Raw genomic sequence first — 26,288 nt, 5'->3', positions numbered from 1 at the left:
CTCGGTGAATTTCAAATCCAGAGAAATCACAATCAGAACAGCCTGCACCCCCTGAGGGCTCAGGGTCAGACCTCGGACTATCTCTCGGTCCCTCTCGCAGGTGCATTGGAGCTGGCAAAACCAGCCCGGAGTGTCGACCACTGTGACTCGCCTGCCGGACACCCGTGCCTCCCGGGCCGTGCACACGGCGCTCGGTTGGGTGGGGAAGACGTTGCTCCGCAGGAGACAGTTCGCTGCCGTTGTCTTTCCCGACATCTTTTCACCGAGAATCAAAATTCTCATCTCGTTCAGCTTTTGGCAGAACCTGGGGGTGGGGAACAGCATGGTGGACGAAAAAATTACAACATACTGCACACAGTACTGGCCAGAAAAACAGCACATATTTATAAAGTGTGTGTGTCACACATCCAAAAATCAATATCATTTTTGTGCTTTTAAGATGAACAGGCAGCATGTAAGGTGTTTTTGCGACCATACCATGGACAAAGGGCTGATCGGAGGGGGCGGTACACCAACAGTGCAACGTTTATGTAATTGTTTATTACAAAATAAAATTATATTGTCTATTGTTGCCGAGCAATGACCAATCCAGGTTTTACCCTTGCTCTCGCCAAAACTTAGCAGGAGAGGCCATGGGGACCTCATCCACACCCACCACCAGTACTCGGGCGCTCCAAGGATGGGCCCTTTCTCCGGTGCTCTTCTGTCCGTACATAAATGAATGCACCTCAACTCACCCTGCTGTCAAACCCCTGACGTTTGCAGACGACATCAAAGTCATCGGCGCCATCGACGACGGTGATGAGCCTGCTTGCCGACAGAAAGCTGTAGTGCAGCCGGCACAAAATGGAGCTGAACACGGTAGAAACTGGACTTCAGGAGACGTCCTTCACCGCAGCTTCCCCTCACGCTGTCTAACCGCCCTGTGTCAAGATTTAACCCTTCAAGTTCCTGGGAATTACAGTCTCTCAGGACCTGAAATGGAGGACCAACTATGACTCAATCCTCAAAAAAGTCCAGCAGTTTATGTACTGTTGGGATAGAAACAGTTTTTAATCTGTTTGTTTTCGCCAAGTTAGGTTAGCGATAGAGTGAGGAGTTCATTCACTGCTCCTCCGCATTGAGAGGAGCCAGATTAGGTGGCTGGGGGATCTGATACGATTCCCTCCGGGACATATCTCTGGTGAGGTGTTCCGGGCACGTCCCACCGGAAAGAAACCCCGGATACGACCCAGGACACGCCGGAGAGACTTTGTGTCTCAGCTGGACTGGGAAGACCTCGCAATCCTTCTGAAGAGCTGGAAGAAGCGATTGGAGAAAGGGAAGTCTGGATATCCCTGCTGAAGCTACCGCCCCCGCGACCCGACCCGGAAAACCAGTAGAATATGAATGGTTAGGGATTCTGAATCTCAATCCTGGCATTTCTTTGCAGAGTTCCGTGCTCTGCCCGTGTACAGTAGTCAATGGATGGAAAATGGGCGTACACAATTTACAGCTCAAGTAAAGCTTGGGGGATTCACTTTTTAAAATTTGTGTCAAATTCCCTATCAGTTTACATGACTTCTGACACAATACACCTGTTGTGACCATCAGATGAAGACCTGGTGTTTCAGGAATTCCTTCAGCCACCAAAGTAAAATATCACAGTTGTAGCTAAAACTACTTAAGATTTTACAAATTGGATAATCACGCCGATTCTGGAACGATACGAAAAGCCGCAATATCAGAAATATTTGTGTTTTGGGGCTACCAAATACACCGGTTCAGAACAGAAGACGTCGTGATCGTACCTTCGTCTCCTCTGGTGGCCTTGACTTGACTTCTCCGTTTGGCGGCGTTTTCCACTCTTTTTTCTCTTTCCATCAGGGCCTCCATCATCTTCTGATCGGGTCGAAAATGTTGGCGTCCGTTCCCTGCCACAGTCAGAATGACTTTCTCCAGCAGCTCGTCGATCTGGGTGCTTATGTATTGGTTCATACAGTCCAAGACGTGATATCTGTTACAGCACCGGTCCACGAGAGACCGCAGGGCTTTCCCCTCGGTCTCGATGTATTCCTCTATGCTGTGGGACCCTTGCCGGTCTCCTCGGGTGAATACCACCATTGTGTGTTTCCACACACCCTCCCCGAACAACTCCACGTGAGAGGTGGCCGCATCCAGGTGCCGGGCGTTAAAGGAAGTATCTGCGTTGATCACCAGCAAGAAAACGTGGGGCCCCGGGAGGCACTTGAAGATACTTTGCAGCACCTTGTCCTTGATCATTTCTGGTGTGTTGCATGCGGGAAAACCTTTCCGCCAACCAGGAGTGTCCACAATTGTAATTTTGGTCTCGGCCAATGAGCCCTGCAGGACCTGAGAGAATGTTGTTCTTCCTTTGTCATTTTTTTGGATTCCCAAGAGGGTGTTCCCTACAGATGTTTTCCCAACAAAGCGGCTGCCCAGGAGAATCATACGAAGTTCCTGGATGGGTTCCATTTCTGATATTGTCAGAAAAAACACAAGAGAGTCTTTGTCAAGACTGATTTGAGGAACATCATACTGTACCTGTGACCGAGCTAGTGATGAGCTACAAAATGAATTCAATGTTAATTTGGACCACCAATTGCAGAAAGTAATGTTTTGTATCTTAGAGGGGCGGAGGAGGAAGACTGAACCTCCAGGGAGAAGCGATGGCAAAGGTGGACGACTTCAAATACTTGGGCTCAACAATACAGAGCAAAGGAGAGTGTGGGAAGGAAGTGAAGAAACTGGTCCAAGCGGGTTAGAACAGGTGGCGGAAGGTGTCTGGTCTTCTATGTTGACAGAAGAGTCTCAGAACAGATGTACGGATTAGAGACTCTGAAGAAACAACAGGATTCAGAACTGGAGGTGGCAGAAATGAAGATGTTGAGGTTCTCGCTCGGTCTGAACAGATTGGATAGGATCAGAAATGAGCTCATTCGAGGGACGGCCAAAGTTGGATGGTTTGGAGACAAGGTTAGAGAGCAGACTTCGATGGTTTGGACATGTTCAGAGGCGAGAGAGTCTGAGGATAGAGCTGCCAGGCAAAAGAGAGAGAGGAAGACCAAAGAAAAGGTTGATGGATCTTGTGAGGGGAGGACACGAGGACGGCGGGTGTTCGAGAGGAGGATGCACGAGATGGGCTTGGATGGAAAAAGATGACACGCTGTAGGAGACCCCTAACGGGAGAAGCCAAAAGGAAGAGAAGAAGAATGTTTTGTAGCTTAGCTTTGATTGGAAGTTGCTAACATTTCCAATCATAATAGTAAAGTGTGTCCTATCAATCCGAACAAAAAGAGCTGATAAAGCATGTTTTGCTATTCCCTGCAAACTGAACAAACGTTAAAAGAAGTTAGCGGGGTTTTTTTTACCCGTTCTCTGCTTACCTGAAACAATTCTTTTCATTTTCGTTCTCTGTTCCAAGGACTGCGTCAATCTCTCTTTGGCCTTCTCCGTTACTTCTTCTTGGTTCTTCTTGATGGTGCTCAAGGTGTGATCTTCCACCACGTAGAAGGTGTTGTCATTGTCACCCACCATTTGATCAATCTTCTCTATCAACCGAGTGACCTGAGACGGATCGCTCCTGTCATTGTTGTTGAGCACGTGGTATCGGTTCTGACACTTTTCTATCAGCCAGGTTAGCGCTTCACCCTCGCTCTCTATGTGCCGCTCAATGGTGCTGTTCCCCAAGTAGTCCCCAAAGGTGAACAGCACCATGCAGTATCGCCACGCCCGTTCCCCCAACAGCTTCATGTGTTCCTGCACAGTCAGTTTCTCGTTGAAGGAGAACCTGGAGTCGGCGGGGACGACGAGGAGGAAACCATGCGGTCCAGGTGGACACTCGAAGGCATGCAGTTTAAATTCTTGCTTGTCTCTCTCTGGGATCTCGCTGAGGGAGGAAGAACTCTTCCATCCTGGAGTGTCAACCACCATCAGGTCCCGACCTTCGACTATTTCACGTCTGCTCTCCGACTGAGCTGTTCGAGTCCGTCCGGATTCAAACTGCTCTTTTCTCAGTATCGTGTTGGCTGAAGCGGTTTTACCATCCCTTTTACCACCGATCAGCACCAGTCTTCTCTCGGGCACCTCTTTTATCTCTGGAAAGCAAAATGATGTTATGTTATAGATTCGTGAAGGCATTATAATAGAGAGATGAGAACATCTGTGAAGTATCTATCTAATATAATCTGCGTTACTTTCATTTTTGTTCCTTGATTTACAATCATTCTGATTTTAAATGAGTTCCATCACTTAAAATAAAATAAAAACATAGAGCAACATAAACATAGATAGACGCTATACCGGAAATCACAGAAATTCAACAATGAAAGGTTGAAAGAACTCCCAAACTATTATTCATAATCAGAATAAGAGTTAATGGCAAAGCGTGTAACAACCCACAAGGCATTTGTCTCTGGCAGTCGGTGCCGCTTCCTGTGCGACATTCGTGTGGCGCGCTAAGGACAAGCCGACGTTTAATTAGTATAAAACTATTCATCACGTGAGTTCCAATTGTGCAAAGGTGCACTCTTAGAGAGCGTTAATGCCCCACATCTTGTTCAGTTTTTCGAGCGTCCTTACCCGTTTGCGGTCCCCCGTTATAGACCAGTCCAATTAAACTGACGAATTGTTTGATAGTCCTCCAGCGCGGGTGTCAAACTCAAAGCCCGGGGGCCAGATCCGGCCCGCCACGTGATTTTATGTGGTCCGCGAGGGCAAATCATCGGTGTCAAAATCCATGATTCGTCTGAAAATATGTCCCAACATTTCAAAATTGTCATAAATGATAATATTGAGGGTGGCAAGGTGGATCAGCTGGTAAAGCGTTGGTCTCACAGTTCTGAGGTCCCGGGTTCAATCCCAGAGTTTGCATGTTCTCCCCGTGCCTGCGTGGGTTTCCTTTGCGCACTTCGGTTTCCTCCCAGATCCCAAAAACATGCAACACTAATTGGACGCTCTAAATTGCCCATAGGTGTGATTGTGAGTGCGGCTCTTTGTCTCATTGTGCCCTGGGATTGGCTGGCAACCAGTTCAGGGCGTCACCCCGCCTCCTGCCCGTTGACAGCTGGGATAGGCTCCAAGCACTCCCACGTGACCCTAGTGAGGATAAGCAGGGAACAAAAGGGATGGATGGATGATATTGAGACATTGTCACCGTTTTTGTGTTACGACACATGGACAATGGTGGAAAAACCCATTCCGCTTGATTTCCGATTCCAAAATTAGTACATCAATTTCACGTGTAAAGATAATGAGCCGATTCAGGTTTTTGTATGGTTTCACCATAACGGTCCTCGGAGGACTGTGACACCCCTGCTCTACAATATACACTATATTACTAATATTAAAACTACTGATTGGACCAGCGGGATGTGAGGGTGTGTCCCGACAACAGCGCAAGGCAGACAATGGTAGGTTCAATGATGACGATTTAATGACTTAATTGCAAGAGGGAAAAAAATGGTTTGATTTCCATTTTATCGGCTCGCGCCTACCAGATGGACAGAACCGGAAGAGCTGTTGGCCGGAATGTGGAGGATCCTGCCCGCCCTGGTCCTAGTTCGAGTGTGGTAGGGTGGTGTCGACAATCTGTTCAGTGATTTTTATTTTCCGTTGCAGTCCGTGTTTGTCCTTTTTTTTGTGGCAGCCCTAAATTAGACTGTGACGGAGGTACACAGTACTGTAGAACCGTCTCAGCAGATCTTGTGACAGGCCGTCTTTCCTCAGAAGCCGCAAGGAGTGGATCCTTTGCTGAGCTTTTTTGAGGATGGAGTTGATATTCGTCTCCCACTTCAGGTCCTGTGAGACGGTAATTCCCGAGAACTTCAAAGTCTGGATGGTTGACACGAGACTATTGGACAGCGTGAGGGGCAGCTGTGGTGAAGGAGGCCTCCTGAAGTCCAAAACCATTCCTTACAGTCTTTAGCGTGTTCAACGGCAGGTTATGTTGACCACACCAGAGGTCCAGCCTCGCCACTTCCTGTCAATACGCAGACCCGTCACCGTCGTTGATGAGGCCTAGAATTGACTTTGGCGGACGGGTTTCCTCCACAGTCTTACCATGATTGCCAAAACATTCTGCCAGGGTACATTAGCGTGCCGTGAGCGCTCGTCATGTGTGCCGTGGGAAGTTATCTAATTTTATGGAATTGCTAAAAAAAACTACAACATTAATTCCAAGAAATTATGTATCTTTATTCATCTATTTATGCCAGTGAGGCACAATGCCAGACAGAACCAAAAAAAAAAAAAAAATCCTCTTCTATTAGACAGCAATTAATGGATCTATTTTTGGTGACATTTACTTTTGTTGCTGTTTCAATTGTAAAATATGTGTCACTGGTCTAATAAAACAAATATTTCACGGAAAACCGGAGTGGTTTTCCAATTTTTTTCCAGCTCACGACAAAATTGCGGGGCCCATGTTGACGGTCAATGAATTACCGATAAGGAACGTACTCGGTCCAAAATTCGGCTTTGGAATTTGAATGGAGAGGCCCCTCGAAGCACACAACTGAAGACTCGTCCCCCCCCACCAACCCCTTCCTGCATTGCGCCGAAGCACAGAATACTAAACAATGAGCAGTGACCGTGATTTTATTCCTCCTCAGTTTTGCTGTATACACTGCATGCATAATACAATTTACCTCTCCAGCACGGCGGCCTTATAAACGACATCTCGACCGGTCTCATTATTGCGAGTCCCATTCTTATGCTTCTCCCCAATAAGGCCACCTCGTCTCCCCCCCCAATCCCGCAACACCTCCTCACTGCCAACACGGGAGTCACTCAGTCCCTCAATAACCCCTCTGCTGGTCACCTTCACCCTTGATGCTACCGCTAATAATAATAATAATCATGACAAGAGCTCTGTTCTTAAAGGTCAAGTGTCATCCCTATAAACATTCAAAAATAGATATTGTAATGAAAAATACATGTAACATTATTCACTTCAATGTCTATACGAAAAAATAAATATGAGCGGAGAGCGCGTCATCCATGCGCAAAGAGTCTCATTCGACGTCATTCAAGTTATGGATAGGGATATGGCCCTCGCCATATTGGCTGTATCTCCTGTCCGTGACATCCCCCCAGACATTCGCCGTTGAAAACACGCGGTGGACCCTAACTATGGGAGACGAACGCGTCCTCCTTTCGAAAAGGAGAACGTCACACAACCGAGTGCAGTTATCGGGCAATATAACCCGATTCTTTTGAGCCACTTTCAGATGATATGCGATCACGGCCAAACCGAATCTCGTCCGATCCACTTCTGCGACAAGAGATGAGCCACCCCGGCCGACGAGGCCGGGCCGGCCGCTGGCCTCGTCGGCCGTGGTGGCTCGTTTTCGCCGCCGAGGTGGCTTATCACGGCACCCCAGCCGAAGCCGTCACAACGCGGCGAGCCGTCACGGCAGCCTTCGCGGGCCAGCCGACGCGCACATCGACACATTTAGCAGTCCTGTCATAGATACAAGGATCTTGTAACATTATGAGAGACGGATTACGTAGTCCGCCCCAAACTATTATATTTTTTAGTAGCTGTATACACACCTCCCAGTCAATTGGAACCAACGAAGCTCCGGTCCATTGCACCGTGCAATCCATTTTTCAAGACGAACCGGGTCTCTTGCAAACTTATGAAGGGTAAATCCATCCTCCCGAGTGTTCAAGCAATGTCCGGCAATGCAACGAAAACGAAGGAACGACGGGCTACCTTCCCGGAGGTAAAACTAATAGAAACAAACGAGTCTGCTAGAGGGCGCTCCTGTCCCGTGCGTCACTTCCTGCTTGTTCTCGAAAACAAATCCCTCGAGAGGATTTTCACGGCGGGAGTCACAAAAATCATGTTTTGTGGTGAAAAAAACGCATGGGTCTATGTCGGCTGCCATTTTTTCATTAATAACATGCTAAAAATCATGCATTTCATGAGAGTGGCCCCTTAATATCCACGTAAGAGAATGCAATAAACATCCACATTTTAACATTTTATTTCACGTCTGATGTGGGGGTCGCGCATGGATTTTTTTTGACATACGGCTACCCAATAAGTAGTTTTGTATTATAGAATAGAAATCTGTAATTATGTTGGTTAAAAGATGCTGGGGGTACATTATTGGGGATTGTATAGGAATTATCCTATTAAAAAAAAAACACAATCTATATTTTACATTCTGTGACGTTATTTGCAACTCTTTTCACTTTTGGCCTGCATCTGTGAATAATGGAAAATTCAAGGCATAAACCACCAACGGAAATAAATATGTGTCAGCAGGATTTGAATTAAAAACGCCGCTGATAATTTTATGTTGTAAAATTCACATTATTTTGAACTGATCATATTTTCAATAGCTGTATTTCAGTTTAACTTTTTTTGTTGTTTTTTCCACCGTCACCCAGCCAATCCAGTTACGCATTTTGAGTCACATGACGTCACATACTGAGAAAGCGTAACGGCTGGTGGGTTCTGACCCAAAGTACACGTAGCCAGTTAAATTTCAGCCAGCAATCCCTGCTAAAAAAAATTCAAGAGAACATTTCTAAACAACTATAGAACTTTAGGACCCAAGTCCAATAGAATTTCTATGGAAATTCTATAGACAATCACAGACAAAATTCTACAGAACAAGTTGGTCTGTAGAATTTCTATAGAATTTTTCTTAGCAGGGATTGATTGAATTGAATGAATTTTAAAGGTTGAATTTTTTATATTGCCCATTTGTTGACATTGAAAAGTGAAAGTGAAACACAGTCATCGGAAATGCGATCACTGAAATCACGTCAATTTTACAAGATTACATTTTCGGTGGCATTTTTAATTCAAATCCCGGTGGCACATATTTACTTCCACACCTAACCAAAGTAACCGGCATCCACTCGAAAAGGGTGAACAGAAGTTTTATATTATTATTAGTATTTATATTTATATTCGACTTGGCAAAAGAAAAGAGAAAAAAAAGCCTTGCGGAGTCTCGGTGTTCAAATATTTCCAATTTCATACATTTTCGGTCTACGCTAATGTACATGCACCTCGATGACACGTTTATGTGTCAAATTAAGAGTTGTAGAAATCAACTCACCCTGCTCGTGTGCCATTCTTCCTGGGGTCCTGCTCAAATGTGCTAAAGTGGCTGGCAGGCAAACCAACCCCCAGGACTCTCCAGAGGTCCACGTCGATTGCGGTCTTGAGCGCTCTGTTCCTGGCCAGGAACAATTTGACATGAATATGAAAACAAGTTATGAGACTGACCTGAGCACCCTGTACCGCCATGGGCGCAGTGTTCAGAATGAGCGATCGTTTTCACACGGGTGACAACGCGGAAAGGTGAGGCGAAGCTGTCCGACCGGTTTGTCGTAAGAGGTTGGAATTAAAAATAGAATTCAGATTCCAAATATTTCCCACGTTAAAAAAAATAAGGGTTTGATAGAGTGCATGCCTCAAATATTTTGAATAATTTACTTCTGTCTGCTCAAAATTGTAAAAATAGTTCCAAAAACAAACATTCGACATTCGAGATTTTTTTTTCTCATGCTTAAGAGTTTGGCTGGTGAGCATACAGAGAAACACTGAACCCCCATCTACTAACTTTTAATCTGCGCTCCCGCTCCGATTACTTTCGACAAAGTCCCCCTTGAATTGGACGCTCTAAATTGCCCATAGGTGTGATTGTGATTGCGGCTGTTTGTCTCTATGTGCCAAGCGATTGGCTGGCAACCAGTTCAGGGTGTACCCCGCCTCTTGCCCGTTGACAGCTGCGATAGGCTCCAAGCACTCCCTGCGACCCTCGTGAGGATAAGCGGCTAAGAAAATGGATGGATTGACATATATATTTTTGTACTATACTGTACAGAGTGAAGTCAATGAATGAGGTTATCGTTGCCTCTGAAGTATCCACAAGTTTCTCGGTTATTCCAGCACGCTTCCTCTGTGACTTTTGTCGCCATTTTGTTTTTATAGCGGCCGAGAGGACGGAAGAGAGGAAACAGGAGTGCCGACTTCTCGAAGCGGCGCGAGAAGGAGACATCAACACTCTAAGTCTGCTGGTGAGTCTTCGATGCCGTTTCAAAGATAGGCTTGGATTTCTAAATACGGTTTCAAACCGGGGTCGGGGGTTTCAAGTTAGGCTCCACTAAAACCGTCTGTGGAGCTCGTGCACGTGACGTCACCGTTTTCACGGCGCCATATTGGAGGTCAAAAAGACCTGCTCGACAGCGTGGGGGACATTGAACCGGAGCAGAATATTCACAATGCCCGAGACTTGTTGTGCTGTTGGTTGGTACAACAGACGAGACAGATATTCAAAGTGAAAAGACCAGAAAATATCGATGGATTTTGGCAATTAAACATGATGGATGGTGCGCGACCAAAATACACACACTTCAGGTAGGAGTTATTCTTATTCTTCTCAATCTTAAATTACCAAAACGTATTTATAATATTGGCTCATTTGAGAACAATGCGTTAAAAAAAAAAACAACAACAACAGGGAGTCATCTCCAACGTACACGGAAGCGTGTTGCGGCTACACGTTAAACTTCGGTCAGCCACTCCCGACAAACTTTTTCCTTTTTTTTTTTTAATATGGATTGTTCTCAAATGAGTCCAATGCGTATTTAAAACATTAAAATATACAATCGGTCATGGAGAGGTTTACCGAAGTTTAACGTGTGGCCGCAACACGCTTCTGTGTACGGAGGAGACAACTTTGTCTTTTTTTTCCCCATAGTAAATGAATGCAAGTTTGTGTAAAACCAGGGGTCATTTATTGAAGTATTGGTATTTGTATTGAAAAAAAACGAGTGGCTCCATCACTATGTGGGATTTATTCTTCATTGAGAACAGATCCAGCAACGAAGTATTCGTATGCGTCCAGACTTTTCTACGCTTCCAAACCCTTCCGTGTAAATCTCGACGACTTCCTCACCAGATCCACGTGTAGATCCAGTTGTCCAAGACAAGCGGAAGCGGGTTAACAGTCCACTTTCTTATCAGCAAAAACATCGACTTCGGCATTAAATATGGGTTCTCTTTCCCAAGTCTTTCTCATTTTTCCACGTACCTTCGTTTATTATCACCTTCTAAATGTTTAACGGTGTCGGACAAAACTCTGAGACGTATTTTCGTGCCGTCTCCAACCGACTTAGTATTGAAGAATGCTTTGCTAGACCGTCAATAGAGTTAGGAGTAAGAGGTTTCAGTCCTGGGTTATCATTTCAAACCTGGGTCAGGATCTCAAATTGTCAAAGAATGGTTCGGGTTTTAAAGTAACATTTCATATTAAGGTTTTCAAGGCAGTTGTAGGGATTCAATTTGGGGCTTGAATCCATTGGTTGTGGTTTCAAAGTAGGGATTCAATTCTGGGTTTGGGTTTTAAAACAAAGTTTAGGTCTTTCCAACAATGGCTTGGGTTAACAAGTCAGGAACCTGTGTCCGACTCAAGGCCCGGGGGTCCAAGTACACCCCACCGCGTTGTTTTACGTGGCCCGCTGAAGCAAATTGTGTCCTTCTATACTTCGTTTCATGCTCAAATGTGTTCTAAAATTGCAAATTGTATTCACTTTTAATAACGCTGAGAAATTACAATTTTTTTTTTTGTACTGTCAAACCTCGTTGAAAAAAAAAAGATCAATAGTTTAACAAACCTTCCGTCCAGTCACGCTTTTTGGATATGCTCTTTAGTTGACTCATAGTTTTCAAACATTTTTATTGTATTTTGGATCCTGCCTTCTTGGACTGCGTTGTCGTGCACAGCTTTCATTAAAAATAAAACCCACTGAACATCATGTCCTCGTCAGGGAGTCCTGCATTTGGGTCCGCCCGTGCACCGTTGGTTCATGACAGTACGGCGTATTTTGATGAGCAATTTTTACATCTATATGTCCTAACAGCCCTCTGATGGAAACCCCAAGTATAGGGTGGTCCCCAACAAAAATTAAGTAGGGCTTCCAACAAGAGTTTGAAACCTGGGTTATGGTTTCTTATTGGAATTCCAAGTCTGGGTGAACGTTTTATATTAGGTTGAGGGTTTCGTGTTTGAGTTTCCTGCCAGGATTCAGGTGTCAAACGAGAGTTTTGATCTTGATTTTCAAGCCTGTGTGAGGGATTTAAATAAGAGTTAGGATTTTAAAGTTAGGATTCAAGCCAGGGTTAGGTTTGCCTTCCGAAGCATCGCGTCAAACATCCGTCTGAAGGTATAGAAAATCCAAGGTATCACAGCTCAGTTCTTCGCAGGATAATAAACACCTTTGGGAGTCGGCAGACCCGTTTTCTGTTGGCTCATTCGGCGGTTCTTGCCTTCTCTCTGGCGTGCGTGGGTGTAGCTGAGCAGCAAGAAGCCGCCCAACTTGGAATGCACAGACGAGTTGGGCAACACTCCGCTGCACTGCGCCGCCTATCGAGGCCAGAAGCAGTGCGCCGCCAAGCTGCTGAGGGCCGGAGCCTGCGCCGGTGTGATAAACAAGAACGGTAAGACGTTAAGGACGGTAGAGCCCGGGATCGCCCTCGAAATCTAGGATTATACGTTACTCATATTGACAGCGACGCATGACTTCTAAATCAGAATCAAATCATTACTCCTTGTATTCTTCTTCTTCTCTTTTTGGCTTGTCCCGTGAGGGGTCGCCACAGCGTGTCATCTTAGATGAACGCATATTTGTTTGACAGTTTTACGCCGGATGCCCTTCCCGACGCAACCCCTCCGCATTTAGCCGGGGAGAGAATCTTACAGCACCCTGGTATTCTCAGCCGGTCTCCCGTCCAAGTACTAACCAGGGCCGAACCCGCTTAGCTTCCGAGATCTGACGAGACCGGGCGTTCTTAGGGTAAGCCAGATCATTACTCCTTGTACTATTTTGAAATAAGATACAAGTGCGCACATGCCCAGTAACGATGCACAGCAAATTCAAATGGGATGGGCCATAAATTCTTTTATTGGGGGGTGAACGAACCCTGAAGATTCTGATTTGCTTATGGCTTTTCCTCGTCCATTCGAATCCTAGTTCAAGTCACAACTGATTTCAACTCAGGGTTTGGGTTTCAATGTAAATCTGGTTTGGGATTTTTTTTAAAAAAGAGTTAGGGTTTCAAGGGGTTTAAAACTGATTTAGGGTTGAAAAAAAGTTGGTGTTCGAAATTAGGGTTTTGGGCAAGGGTTAGGGTTTCAGATTAGAGTTCAAACAAGGGTCGTGGTTTTAAATTAGGGGTCAAGCAAGGGTTAGTGTTTAACGAGAATTACAGCTTCAAAGTTGAGGTTTAAATCTGAGTTACAACCTTAAGAGTTTCAAAATTAGGGTTTTCATCAAGGGTTATAGTTAAGCCCGGATAAATGCAGAGGGTTGCGTCAGGAAGGGCATCCGGCGGAAAACTGTGCCAAACATATGAGCGGTCATCATACGAATTCCATTACGGTTAGGTCGCGGCCCCGGGCTTCCTACGCCCACACCCGGAAATGTTAATCTGCAAGGCGTAGGTAGAAATTCAGATGATGTAGGTTGAAGACAAAAAATGCGGAGAAAAGTGGTTTATGGCCCCGTCTGGTCAGGGTTCTACAGCGTTTGAGGAAACGTCGGTAGTCGCCCGCGGTCGCCGGGATAGCGCCAGAAGAGCGTTGTTTGAACGCTAGTGAACGTCAATGATCGCTGGGAATCGGCGGAGAACGCCGGTCCGGAAAAAAAGTTTTGAACATGCACAAAAGTTCTCACAGAGACCAGCGTTCATCAACGTTTAATTTTAAACGCTGCAGAACGTTCAAGAACGTTCGTGGAACGTTTTACTAACGTTCGCCGCGCGCTGCACGCGTTTGGCTATCGTTAGTCAGTCGTTACTGTAGCGTTACTTGGTTGTTACTTAATCGTTTGCTTTGCAGTGAACAACTCACTGGCGACCTGTCAACGACCACTGAACCACTAACCCTAGGGCACACTGCGTGTAACTAAAGTCTAACGAACATCTTTTGGCATCCATTGAGGGTCATTCGTGCGTTTCCCGAACCTCCATGCAAAAATTACACGCCAGCAAAACGCTATTCTGTCGTTATTCACCCGTTTAGTCTCACGCTCGTCTAACGTTGACAAATCGCTCATCGCGCGCCAGTGACACGTTAGCACACGCTAATGGTTTTTAGGGGTATCATATTTGGTCGCTGGTACACGCTTCTCGTGTGTTAGACACACGTTAAGTCATGCGTTAGACACACGTTAATCACACGCCAGATGTGTCATCTGCGTTTGAGAACGCTGAAAAATAGAACGATTGAAATGTTCAGAGAACGTTGACCAGAACGTCATGGTGTGGCAGAGCCTTTAGTCAGCAGAAGAAGAAGAGGAATGCACAGACCCTACAACTGTGTGTAGGGATGTTGAATGTTGGGACTATGACGGGAAAAACCTGGGAGTTAGTTGACAAGATGATGAGGAGAAAGGTTGCTATATTGTGCATCCAAGAGAGCAAGTGGAAAGGGAGTTAGGCTAGAAGTTTAGGTGCGGGGTTTAAATTATTTGATCATGGAGTAGATGGGAAGAGAAATGGAGGAGGGGTTATTTAAAAGGAAGAGTCTTGATGATGAAATTTGAAATTGAGGGTGTTATGTATAATGTGGTTAGCGGCTATGCCCCACAGGTAGGACGTGACCTTGAGTTTAAAGAGAAATTCAGGAAGGAACTCCACGAAAGTAGTCCTGAACATCCCAGGCAGAGAGAGAGTTATGATTGGTGCAGATTTCAATGGACATATTGGCGAAGGAAACAGGGGCGATGTATGGCATCCAGCAAAGGAATTTTGGCGGTGGACTTCGCAAAAGGATGGACTCAGCAGTGGTGAACACTTATTTCCAGAAGAGACAGGAACATAGAGTGACCTACAAGAGGTGGATTATACATATTTTGTGCAGACGGTGTCATCTGAAGGATGTGGTGAAGAAGGACATGAGGACAGTGGGTGTTAAGAGAGGAGGATGCACGAGATAGGCTCAGATGGAAAAAACATGACACGCTGTGGCGACCCCTGACGGGACAAGCCGAAAGAAAAAGCAGGAGATTAAGGGTTATAGTTCTAAATTCCAAATTCAAGCAAGGATTACGGTTGCAAATTATTGTATCAAGACAAGGTGACGAATTCAGCACTACATCAAAACCAAGTTAGAGTTTCAAATTACTGTTTCAATCCTGGGTCAGGGTTTCAAAACTGGTTAGGGTTCCAGATTAGGATTTTCAAACAGGTTTCAGATTTTGTTACAAGACGAGGGTTCAACTTTCAGGATAATGTTAGGGTTTCAAATTGCGGTTTTAAGGTGTGGTTTTGGGTTTTCGCACCACGATTTCCCTCCAGCTCCCAATTAATGCCATAGCAACATCAAACTGCCGCGGCACGCTGACGTTTTACCTGCCACGTCGTTCGTTACGACCTTTTGGCGACGCCAAACTATCCGGAGCGGTTTTTCCCCCCATTTCATATCTTCACTGGGATTTTGCGAACGTCTCCAAAGACAATTTCAAAACCCCTCCCGAGAAACCCTTTGACAGTGAACCAGATCGTCTCCCATAAATGCATTACGGGTAAAACATTTATCACAGGAAACGTGTTCTGGATCCTCCTGTGATAGTGAAAATATGGGATAAAGAGACGTTATAACTTGAAAAACGTACTTTTTAAACAGCAAAATGTTATGACAAGCCATACACTTTCATTTCACGAATCACGAATTTGAATGCAGGTACGGATTTCCCTGTATACTGTAAAATATATATATAAATATTGTTTAACTCTAGTATTGGAGGTGATAAATTATAAAAATAAAAGATAAACATTAAAATAACGAGGGTTCTGTGTATTCTTTCTCACGCCTGATTAAACGCTCGGCGCGCGGTGATTATCACCGTGACGACGCTTACACAAGAGGCCTAACAGTGCTAATTAGCCGCGACGTCCCCCCCCGTTTATGTTGACGACGGTCGACGCGTTTCTTTCAGGCCAGACCGTTCGGGAGCCGGTTATCGTTTTCCAAGTGGGGTTTTTGAAATGCGGTTTCAAGCTAAAGATTACAATTTCAAAGAGGGGCTTCGTTAAATTTTGGGGCTTAACGAAGAGTCCGGAGATAGGGATAGGGTTTCAAAAGCGTGAGTAAATATTTAAAGAGCTCGGGGTGAGGATTGGGGTTTCAGGACAGGGTCAGGGTTTCAGATTAAGGTTTCGAACATGAGTTAAGGTTTGAAACAAGGTTTGAAATGAGGCTTCGGTTTTGGGGTTCGATGTGATTCTGTCAGGTCAGACCATTTTGGAGCTGGCTAGCGATGCAGCCATGAGGAAGCTGCTTGAAGGCAACACACACTGGGTGAGTGAAGGTATTGTGGTTTTGGGTTTTTTGTTTGGTCTTTTTTTTTTAAGTGCCGTTTTTGGTGTTTGCAGGGGATGAGACGGCATGCCGAGAAATTTGAGGGACTCCTCTGGAAGGTAAAGTACGCCAGAGCCTCGTAGATGCCTTATTTGTGGATTTTGTTTCAAGCTATCGGTTTACATGAGCGCAGCGGAAACTTCAAAAGTTCGATGACGTTTATGTTTTGTCTAGAAATGGGCAGGTACCGTAGAAGCTATCGTACCGGGCTGATACCGGGCGTATTTCAAAGGAACGGGTTCACGTGAAGGCTTACCGATACCAGACGCTGACGCTTAAGGCAAATAAAAAATTATTATGTCCTCCTCGCCAATGGTTGGTGCTACAGTGCAAGCACTCGGACACCAGTGAATTCATCATGCATATCAAAAAGAAGTCTATGGTTCATAACAATTTCATGAATTTAAGTGAAATTTTATGTATCAAACGTACTATCCGTCCATCCATTATCCACCGCTTTTCCGGGTCGGCTCACGGGGGAAGTAGCTTCAGTAAGGATACTCAGACTTCCCTTTCCCCAGCCACTTCTTCCAGCTCTTCCGGAGGGATACCGAGGAGTTCCCAAGGCAGCCGAGAGTCAAAGTCTCTCCAGCGTGTCCTGGGTCGTCCTTGGGGTCTCTTTCTGGTGCCCGGAACACCTCACCAGGGAGGCGTCCGCGAGGCATCTGGATCAGATGCCTCAGAAACCTCATCTGGCTCCTCTCAATTCAGAGGAGTAACGGCTCGACACTGAGCCCCTCCCTGATGACCGAGCTAAGGGAGAGCCCGGACACCCTGCGGAGGAAAGTCATTTCGGCCGCTTGTATCCGGGATCTTGTTCTTTCGGTCACGACCCACAACTCTTGCCCATAGGTGAGGGTAGGAACGTAGGTGGAAGTAGCTTCAGCAGAGATACCCAGACTTCCCTTTCCCCAGCCACTTCTTCCAGCTCTTCCGGAGGGATCCCGAGGCGTTCCAAGCCAGCCGAGAGACAAAGTCTCTCCAGCGTGTTCTGGGTTGTCCTCTGGGTCTCTTTCCGGCAGGACATGCCCAGAACACCTCACCAGGGAGCCGTCCGGATCAGATGCCCCAGCCACCTCATCTAGCGCCTCTCAATCTGTAGGAGCAGTAGCTGAGCCCCTTTCGGATGACCGAGCTTCTCACCCTATCTCTAAGGGAGAGTCCGGACACCCTACGAAGGAGACTCATTTCAGCCGCTTGTATCCGGGATCTTGTTCTTTCGGTCAAGACCCAGTGCTCATTCCCATAGGTGAGGGTAGGAACGTAGATCGACTGGTAAACGAGAGCTTCACCTTTTGACTTAGCTCCCTCTTTACCACAACGGATCGATACAAAGTCTGCATCACTGCAGACGCTGCACCGATCCGTCTGTCGATCTCCCGCTCCATTCTTCCCTCATTCGTGAACAAGACCCCAAGATACTTGAACTCCTCCACTTGGAAGGATCTCATCCCCGACCTGGAGAGGGCACGCCATCCTTTTCCGACCGAGGACCATAGTCTCGGATTTGGAGGTGGTGATTCTCATCCCAGCCACGAATCTCTCCAGTCAGAGCCGGCGATCACGGCTTGATGAAGCCAACAGAACCACATCATCCGCAAAGAGCAGAAGTGCGATGCTGAGGTCACCAAAGTGGACTAGTGGTATCAATATCAGTATCAGTATCAGCAATACTTATACTAGTATCTGTCTGAAATAAAGTGAGTGTTTGGGTTTAAAATCAAGGCGTAAAACCAGAGTTAGGGTTTCAATGTAGGGTTTTAAAATAGGGTTGGGGTTCCACGTCAAAGTCGGGATTTCGCACGCATGGGTTAGTGTTTAAAATGTGGATTTTCAGACAGGGCTCGCTTTTCAAAATAGAGTTATTGAAGTTTAAGACAATGTTTAGGCTTTAAAACTAGGATCTAAACCCAGGGTTAGGGTTTCAAAGTAGGGTTTGAAGACATGATTGTGTGCTTTCAAGGAAGGGTTCCTCGTTACAGTTTGGAGTCTGGGGTTTGTGATTAATAGCTAAACAGGTTCCAGACATCTGTAAGGGTTTGTAATCGGTTTACCAAAACAATGGTTGGCTTTTGAAAATAGTGTTATGAATCAGGGTTTCAAGTCAGCGTTACACTTTGATAGGAGGATTTCAAACGGGTGTGAAGGTTCCAAATCCAAGTTTAAATTTCCGATCGTGCACATATGACGTCACATGAGACCTCGGCGAACTTCACAAGACCCCGGCTCAAGCCGCTGTCGGGATTTTCTGCCGTACGTCACCAAGCGGAAACCGGCTGAAGGCCTCGAACAGACATCAAGCCGAGCGCAGCCTGAAATCGGTTCGATAGAATATCGACCGTTCCGTTTCAATGGGTCGATGCGAACGTGCGCCCGATGAAAAGCGCACGACGGGCCGCCTTCGCGTCTCGCGTGTTTTCGCCGGTGTCTGTATTGCCGCACGGCGACCCGTGAAGCCGCCATTGATTTTCGCTGAATGATCGCGGGAACGCCGAGACGATGATGAGTCAATGAAGCGAGAGGAGATCACGGGCCGCGCCCGGGGGGAGACCGAAGCGTTTGACCAAGTTTCCACGCCGACGTACTGCACGCCGCAAAGTTGCGCTTGTGCTGGGTGGATGCGACGCTACCGGGCTAATCGTGGTGCTGGCTGTTTGGGGCAGCATTGTATAAAAAAAATATATATAAATATAATGGAAAAAGAATATCAAATAAATATATCACAAATAATACAAAAAATACATACAAATATATTTATTTTCAGATGAAGATAATCATGTACAAGGATGTATTGAAACGACTCTATGTGGTAAAATGAAATACTTTATTACTACACTTGATATGAAAATTATGTTTTCATAAGTTGAAAGGGGAAAGTAATTCATTAGTGTTATGATTATACTAATTATTATTATTATTATTGTTATCATTATCGTATTAGTTCTTCTAAACGTGAGTACTCGGTTCTCGAACGTAACCATTCTTGAATAAATTGGGTTTTCAAACGAAAATCGGTACTCGAACGCCCCCGACAAAACCCGGAAATAAACCCGAGAGAGAGATTTGATAGTTGATAGTTTTGCATTGCTTTTTTCTTGCGAACTTTAATAATTCTCTGTTCCATTAGCATTTCCGCATTTTTGTTTTGTTTCAAAGATTTCGTTACCTCGAGTTACGAGTCAATGTTTTTGTACGTTACTTTTTGTAAAAATAAATGTATTTTCTTTCCCCTTTAGTTATTCTACACTTTTGTTAATACAAAAAAAAACAAACTTTACATTGCTGGGGGCCGAGTCGCAACAGAAACGGCAATGCACTCCCAGCCTAGCCTACTTTACGACCAAAGCATACACTTAGAGCAAAAAATAAATGTAATTCTTAAATCATTTTATTCTATAAAGTATTTAAACTATACATGAATTTCTATTATGCAGTTTATTATCAGGAAAAGCTAAAAAAAATGCTTTAAAAAGACATTTTTTAGGCTTGGAACGCATTATTTCTTTTTCCATTAATTGTAATGAGAAATATCGATTCGGTTTCCGAACAAATCGCTTCTCGAACCGCCTTCTGGAACGGATTGTGGTCGAGAACAGAGGTAGTACTGCATAACATATGTACAACCTGTGTGTACCATTTAGTGTCAATGGAAATGTGTGAATATTATACACCAACAAATGCCACTATTACTACTATAGCAAACTTTAAAAAGATACAGGGCAATTTTTATTTCCTACACTTGTAAATATCGTACAAATTAAACTCCAAGCTACAATATAGAAAAATAGGGGGAAAATAATCGCATTGTTTGCCAGACATCAAATTGTTTACAAATGCCACGCTACACGTGATCATTTATATACCACATGTGCTATATGATTCATTTGTCTTCAAATTAATAAATTTTGCTCATAAAATAAATTTGTGAATTAGTCCACAGCATACATCTGTGTACATATATTTCTTTGCTCTTGGTTTTCGACAGAATATTGGGTTATCACGCGAGTAGTGTTTTTCTGCAAGTTTGAATTCACCCCTCGCGTGTCATCCCCGCAGAGCTCCAGATTTCTGGGCTGGCGGTCCTGCTGGGTGGTCCTCCACGACGGCGTGCTGTCCTGGTACTCCAAGCGGTAGGCGGCGGCTCCGACCTTGCTCGCCTTTTGATTAGAAAGATGGCCCCCAGGGGCAAAGAGGCGGAGGATCGGGTCACGTGTCAAGAACCCGACAATACGTACTTGAGTAAAAGTAACACCAAAAAAAAAAAATAATAATAATAATAATAATAACAACTTTGCCAGCAGAGAAAGTCACCTTGTCGAAAGCTACTTGAGTAAAAAGTCGGGATGTCAAAGTCATTTTTTGCTTTGGATAAAATATGCATTGTACTGTGAGCTATAACCAATACAAATGAAACTAAACAGGTGAAATAACGTGGTAGCACAAGTGCGCACACCCTGTCATAACTGTGGACGTGGTTGTGTCCACACTCAAATCATCTTAAATGGGAGTCAGCATACAACTGCCGCCATTTAAAGTGATTAACCCCAAATAATGTTCCGTTTTTCTAGTCGGCTTTTCCGGACATTAGCTAGCACAGCTTGGCCGTCGCCTTAAAGGGGAAGTCCACTCATTGAAAATAAAAATCTATCAGATCGATCATGTCATTGATTTTCATAGGATATCATTTAATGTTGTTTATGTCGGCAATTTTGAATGTTCCCGGTCACTAAAATTTTGGCGAGTCACATGACCTACGTGCCCAATGTGACGTGTCATGTGCTCGACCTGAGGCTCGGTTCCGTTCCAACATAGTTATCGTCAGCGCTAACTCGCTCGGTCGCAGCCAGACGTAGCTCGCTGGCTCACTCGCGGCTGGACGTAGCTCGCTGGCTCACTCGCTTGCGGACGGCTGCAGAATGTAGATCGCTCGCGGCCGGCTGCCGGACGTAGCTTGCTCGCTCGTGGACGGCTACCGGACGTAGCTCGCTCGTTCGCGGCCGGCTACCGGACGTAGCTCGCTCGTTCGCAGACGGCTACCGGACGTAGCTTGCAGCCAGACGTAGCTCGCTCGCAGCTGGACGTAATTCGCTTGGTCACACGGTCGCGGCCGGTTACCGGATGTAGCTTGCTCGTTCGCGGCCGGCTACCGGACGTAGCTCGCTCGTTCGCAGACAGCTACCGGACGTAGCTTGCAGCCAGACGTAGCTCGCTCGCAGCTGGACGTAATTCGCTTGCTCACACGGTCGCGGCCGGCTGCCAGACGTAGCTTGCTCGTTCGCGGCCGGCTACCGGACGTAGCTCGTTTGCTGGCCCACGGCCGGCTGTTAGATGTCGCTCGCTGCCGACCGTAGCTTGCTCGCTTGCGGCCAGCTCCTGGAGCTCCGGGATCCTTCGTTTACGCACTTATGTCCCGTGCGTAGGCCTTATCCGAGTCATCAGACTCCGCGTCATTCCCGTCTGAAGAACCATCTGAATGTTCATCATTATTGACAGCCACAGGTTGAAATCTGTATGGACGTATTCCTCCGTCTTCCCGATCAACCGATACTTCTGTTTCTTCATCAGATGAGGATAAATCCGAAAAATCAGCGTATGAACGTAACCAAGCCTCGGGTTGAGCACGACACGTCACATCGCGCACGTAGGTCAAAATGTCAGCAATCGGGAACATTCAAAATTGTCGATATAAACAAGCTTAAAACGATATCTGATGAACATCTTTATTTTAAAGTTACAGTACCAATGACATGACCTATCTGATACGCTGTGATTTTCAATGAGCGGACTTCCCCCTTTAACCGCAGGCCTAAACAAGCCCACAACAAGCTAGCAGAAGAGTACAGTGCTAATGTCTCCAATCACAAGTCTGCCAAACTAAGACTTGAAAGCACGCACATTTTAGAATAAACTCCGCCGGCGCTCGCTCTCAAGAGAAAAGGAGCGAGGCGAGATTACAGGACTGTGAAGAATAGATGACAGATTGCCGCATGCGCTAACAAGTGTGCTTTGTTGCCGGTGCGTGCCGCCTGCTGCTCCAGGTCTGACGCCGCTGCCAACGTCAGGAGGCAAGGATGCAAGTCCCTCAGTCGCGCTCAGTGCCTGGTGAGAACACATGAGCTCCACAGTCCCTTTTAACTCTTAAAGGGTTTTTTTTTTTTCTTTCTTTCTTTCTTTCTTTTGGGGTTGTTCAAAGTACGCTCTTAAACAAGGGTTGATGATTTCAAAACGAGCTTTCAAATTTGGGCTTCAAGGCTGATTTAGCATTTCAAACGAGGGCTCGGCTTTCAAATTAGGGTTAGGGAATCAACTACGGGTTTGGGATTCGAGGAGTTCTTGAGAGTTTCGGGGCAGGGTGAGGGTTTCACAGGAGGGTACAAAATTCAGGGTTTCAAAATTGGGTTTGGGTTGAAAATTAGGGTTTCAAACTACAGTTATGCCTTCAGAGTAAGGTTTTCACTAACCAGCGTTTGTGTTATAAACAGCGGTTTTCTCCCTTGGTCAGCATTTCAAATCAGGGCCTCAAAATGAGATTAGGGTTTCAAATGAGAGTTTCCAAACCGAGATTAAGGTGTCATAGTTGGGTTTCACGTTGGGATTGCAAGACTGGTTTAAGGTTTGAAAGAAGGATTAGGGTTTCAAAATCAGGTTTTTACACAAGCTTGACGGTTGCAGTCTAGAATTAGGGTTTCATAGTAGGGTTTTAAAACAAAAAAATGACTAAGGTTTTAAAGAAGTGTTTCAAGTTATAGATATGGTTTCAAAGTAACGGTTGACATTTGAGTTTAAAATATTCATTCACCTTTTTTTATGAGGCTTTTATCCTCACAAGGGACACGGGAGTGCTGGAGCCAATCCCAGATATCTTCAGTCAGGAGTAGGGGTGCACCCTCAATTGGTTGCCAGCCAATCACGGGGCAGACAGGAAAAAATTGCATCATATTTTCATACAATATGAGCAATAATGGTCAAGAAAAATGGCTCAATGGAGTTGTCTTTGAAGGCGTCTTTACAGTTATTTTAAATCACTAACATTGTGAAAATCACACGTGGCTGTTTTAGCATTTAGACATACCGTATAAAATCAAGGCTGCATAATTTTTACAAAATATTTTTTAATATTTAATTGATTGTATCATTAGTTGTCAATATCATTTAGTTGATTTAATATCATTTTTTAAATTTGATAAATTTACATTTTACAATATTGACCCCATACCATATTTACAAAAATACATATATATTTTTCAAATAATAATTCCAAGGTTTTTTTGTGCTCTATTTGTCCCCCACCACTTGATCTTTTTTTTTTTCCTCTTCGGCGTTGAAGATCCGATCGAAAGATAGCTGCATCTTCACCCTTAAGTGCTCAGATGACAGCGTCCAATACTTCAAAGCGTCGCCCCAAAAAAAAACGCAGCCCGAGGCGACGGCGAAAAGTACGCTTTGATGTTTTGACGCTTTTACATTTCCTTCAATGTAATCTCCGTGCCGCGCCATCAATTTGCAGGCGTGACCTTCCGTTGACAACTTTTTTTTTTTTTTGTGTGTGTGTGTGTGTGTCAGAACTCAGGCGACGAGTTGAAAAGTAAAGCTCCCGCGAATACACAGTGTCGCATCTGCGCCCGCTCAAACAAACATGACACAAATCACCTCGCATTTGGCCGGCCCCCTTTTCGCCATTTGCGACGCTGACATTTTTCTGAAGGGGGGGGGGGGGGGGGGGGGGGAGTCAATGGCTGCCTTGTTTGTCATTGTTTGTACGCTGCTAATACGAGCTTTGGATGCGCCCCCCCCACCCTCCCCATGTCAAAACAAGCTGACAAGCAAAAGGATTTCAATAGACGCACACTTGAGTGTCCACAATTGCAGGAGTTTTCAGACGAGCTTGGGATTTTAAATGGCGTTTTGTTTTGTGTTTTCAAAGCCAAGGTCAAGTTCCGAGACAGGAATTTAGGCTTTTAAACCGGGGTAACAATTTGAAATGACGCTTAGGGTTTCAAATTGAGTTTCAAACGAGGCGCAGGGAGAGGCTGTCAAAGTCATTTTTGTTGCAGGGAATATTGGCGTTATTATGATTTCTCTCGGAGGGCCGTTCGTGTCTCCCAACGCTTATAAATGTCTGGTTGCCTCGTGTTATTACATATGTACGACAACTTGATTGATAGATTGTTTTGAAATCAGAAGAAAAATGTCAGTAATATACGTTCATATGTTATCATTAATGAGGACGATTTGCAAATGTGGTATTTTTATCCATCCATTTTCTTCACCGCTTATCCTCACGAGGGTCGCGGGGAGTGCTGGAGCCCATCCCAGCTGTCAACAGGCAGGAGGCGGGGTACACGCTGAACTGGTTGCCAGCCAATCGCAGGGCACATGGAGACAAACAACCAATCACACTCACAATCACACCTAGGGGCAATTTAGAGTCTCCAATCAATGGATGTTTTTGGAGTGTGGGAGGAAACCGGAGTGACCGGAGTAAACCCACGCAGGCGGGTCCGGGATTGAACGCGGGACCTCAGAACTGTGAGGACAACGCTTTATCAACTGATCCACCGTGCCGGCGGTATTTTTACCCCCCCCCCAAAAAAAACCTCGTGGGCCACATAAAATAAGTCGCTGGGATCCGCCCTCCCCCCCACCCCCGGGACCTCGGGTTTGACACCTGTGGGTTAAGCACTTCAAGATGGGGTTCGGGTTTCAAAGTTTGGGGTTTCAAATTACAGTTCACGACTGCAGTGAAGGTTTTAATTGGGGTTTCAAACAAGGGTTAGAGGTTAAGGCTTCAAAATGTGGTTTCAAACCTGGGTCAGCATTTCAAATTAGGGTTTCAAGAGTAGGTTTTTAAAGCCTTAGTTCGGGTTTTAGCACAGGTTTAAGGTTTCAAAGAAGACTTTCAAGACGGGGATGAGGTTTTAAAATGGGGTTTTCGGACAGGGTACGGCTTTTTGAATTTGGAATAAAGTACCGTAATTCCCGGCCTACGGAGTGCACCTGGTTATAAGCCTCACCCAGTACGTTTGTAAAGGAAATACCATTTGGTACGTACATACGCCGCAACTGTGTAAAAGCTGCAAGTGCCCACATTCAAACACCAGATATTTACAAAGATGGCACACAGAGAATTTAATGCTAGCGCCGCTGCTGCGCACAATAATGCTAGCGCCACCGCTGCGCGAAAACGCTAACGCAAGCACCGCCGCGCTAACAGGGCTGGTTAAAAAAAAACATACTGGTAAAAATCACTGAGACACGGCAGTAACACGCTAGTGCAGCGCTAACAGTGCCAGACCGGTAAAAGTCAGTTCCTCGGCACATATATTCCACCGGTCTCTTTCCCGCTCGAGTGTCCCCTTGCGGCCGTTAGAAAAAAAATGCACAAATTAGCCGCATCGCCGCATTTTCCGCAGGGTTGAAAGCGTCATTCATGGGCAGGGTGGCAATTTTTTACCTTATTGAGATAAAAGTCACAATCAAGGAAATAACACCTCTTTTCCGTTTATGGTTTTATATGATAGCTTTACTCGTTTATAATCTCGTCCCAAAAATGGGACGCTGCCCACGAATGGGTTAATAACTGGGAATTACGGTCGAAGTTTTGAAGCAGGGTTTAGGTAGGAGGTTAGGGTTTGAAATTCGGGTTTCTCATCACGGTCGGTCGGGTTTTAAACCAGTGTTAGGGTGTGTGTATTTTTGAAAAGAATATTGCGTTTGTGGTGAAATTTACCCCCTCTTGCGGACTCGCAGGCCTGGATGGACGCTTTGGACGAGCACTGTGGCTTCAGCACGGACGACTGCCGCTCCCAGGAGAAGGACCGCCGGCGGGGGGCCGATGACGAGGAGGAGGAAGGGGGAGAGGAAGGCTCCTCGCCGGGCCGGATAGCCGACGCCCTGCAG

The 26,288-nt window shown here is 45.5% G+C and overlaps 2 protein-coding genes across 14 annotated transcripts in view; one reads left to right on the top strand and one right to left on the bottom strand.

Annotated features, from left to right (window-relative positions):
* Positions 1–26,288, top strand: part of LOC133504002 (oxysterol-binding protein-related protein 1-like) — a 74,483-nt gene that overhangs the window by 13,550 nt on the left and 34,645 nt on the right. For 8 of the 9 annotated variants that reach the window (XR_009795878.1, XM_061826091.1, XM_061826090.1 and 5 more), the window contains 7 exons: positions 9,959–10,044; positions 12,322–12,466; positions 16,261–16,328; positions 16,403–16,447; positions 20,445–20,518; positions 22,427–22,490; positions 26,139–26,288. Coding sequence is in view for 8 of the 9 variants with exons in the window: in XM_061826091.1 (XP_061682075.1) it covers positions 9,959–10,044; positions 12,322–12,466; positions 16,261–16,328; positions 16,403–16,447; positions 20,445–20,518; positions 22,427–22,490; positions 26,139–26,288 (632 nt within the window). In the remaining variant the exon portion in view is untranslated. Of the gene's footprint in view, positions 1–9,958; positions 10,045–12,321; positions 12,467–16,260; positions 16,329–16,402; positions 16,448–20,444; positions 20,519–22,426; positions 22,491–26,138 lie in introns of those variants that run through there. The other variant, XM_061826097.1, reaches the window with a different exon arrangement.
* On the bottom strand, positions 746–26,252 carry LOC133504004 (GTPase IMAP family member 8-like). 5 transcript variants are annotated; one of them, XM_061826109.1, is made up of 5 exons: positions 26,119–26,252; positions 9,081–9,200; positions 3,387–4,097; positions 1,791–2,477; positions 746–923 (listed from the first exon to the last, which is right to left on the bottom strand). In XM_061826109.1, the coding sequence occupies exons 2-5, from the start codon at positions 9,094–9,096 to the stop codon at positions 778–780; spliced, it is 1,560 nt and encodes a 519-aa protein (XP_061682093.1). In that variant the 5' UTR covers positions 9,097–9,200; positions 26,119–26,252; the 3' UTR covers positions 746–777. The 5 variants fall into 5 exon arrangements, with proteins under 5 accessions (XP_061682093.1, XP_061682091.1, XP_061682090.1 ...); XM_061826107.1 differs by lacking the exon at positions 26,119–26,252 and adding an exon at positions 12,296–12,436 and having other exon boundaries at positions 9,081–9,194; XM_061826106.1 differs by lacking the exon at positions 26,119–26,252 and adding an exon at positions 12,296–12,434.

This window comes from Syngnathoides biaculeatus, chromosome 7, assembly GCF_019802595.1.
Source record: "Syngnathoides biaculeatus isolate LvHL_M chromosome 7, ASM1980259v1, whole genome shotgun sequence".
Taxonomy (NCBI): domain Eukaryota; kingdom Metazoa; phylum Chordata; class Actinopteri; order Syngnathiformes; family Syngnathidae; genus Syngnathoides; species Syngnathoides biaculeatus.
This window is presented reverse-complemented; position numbering and strand designations above follow the sequence as displayed.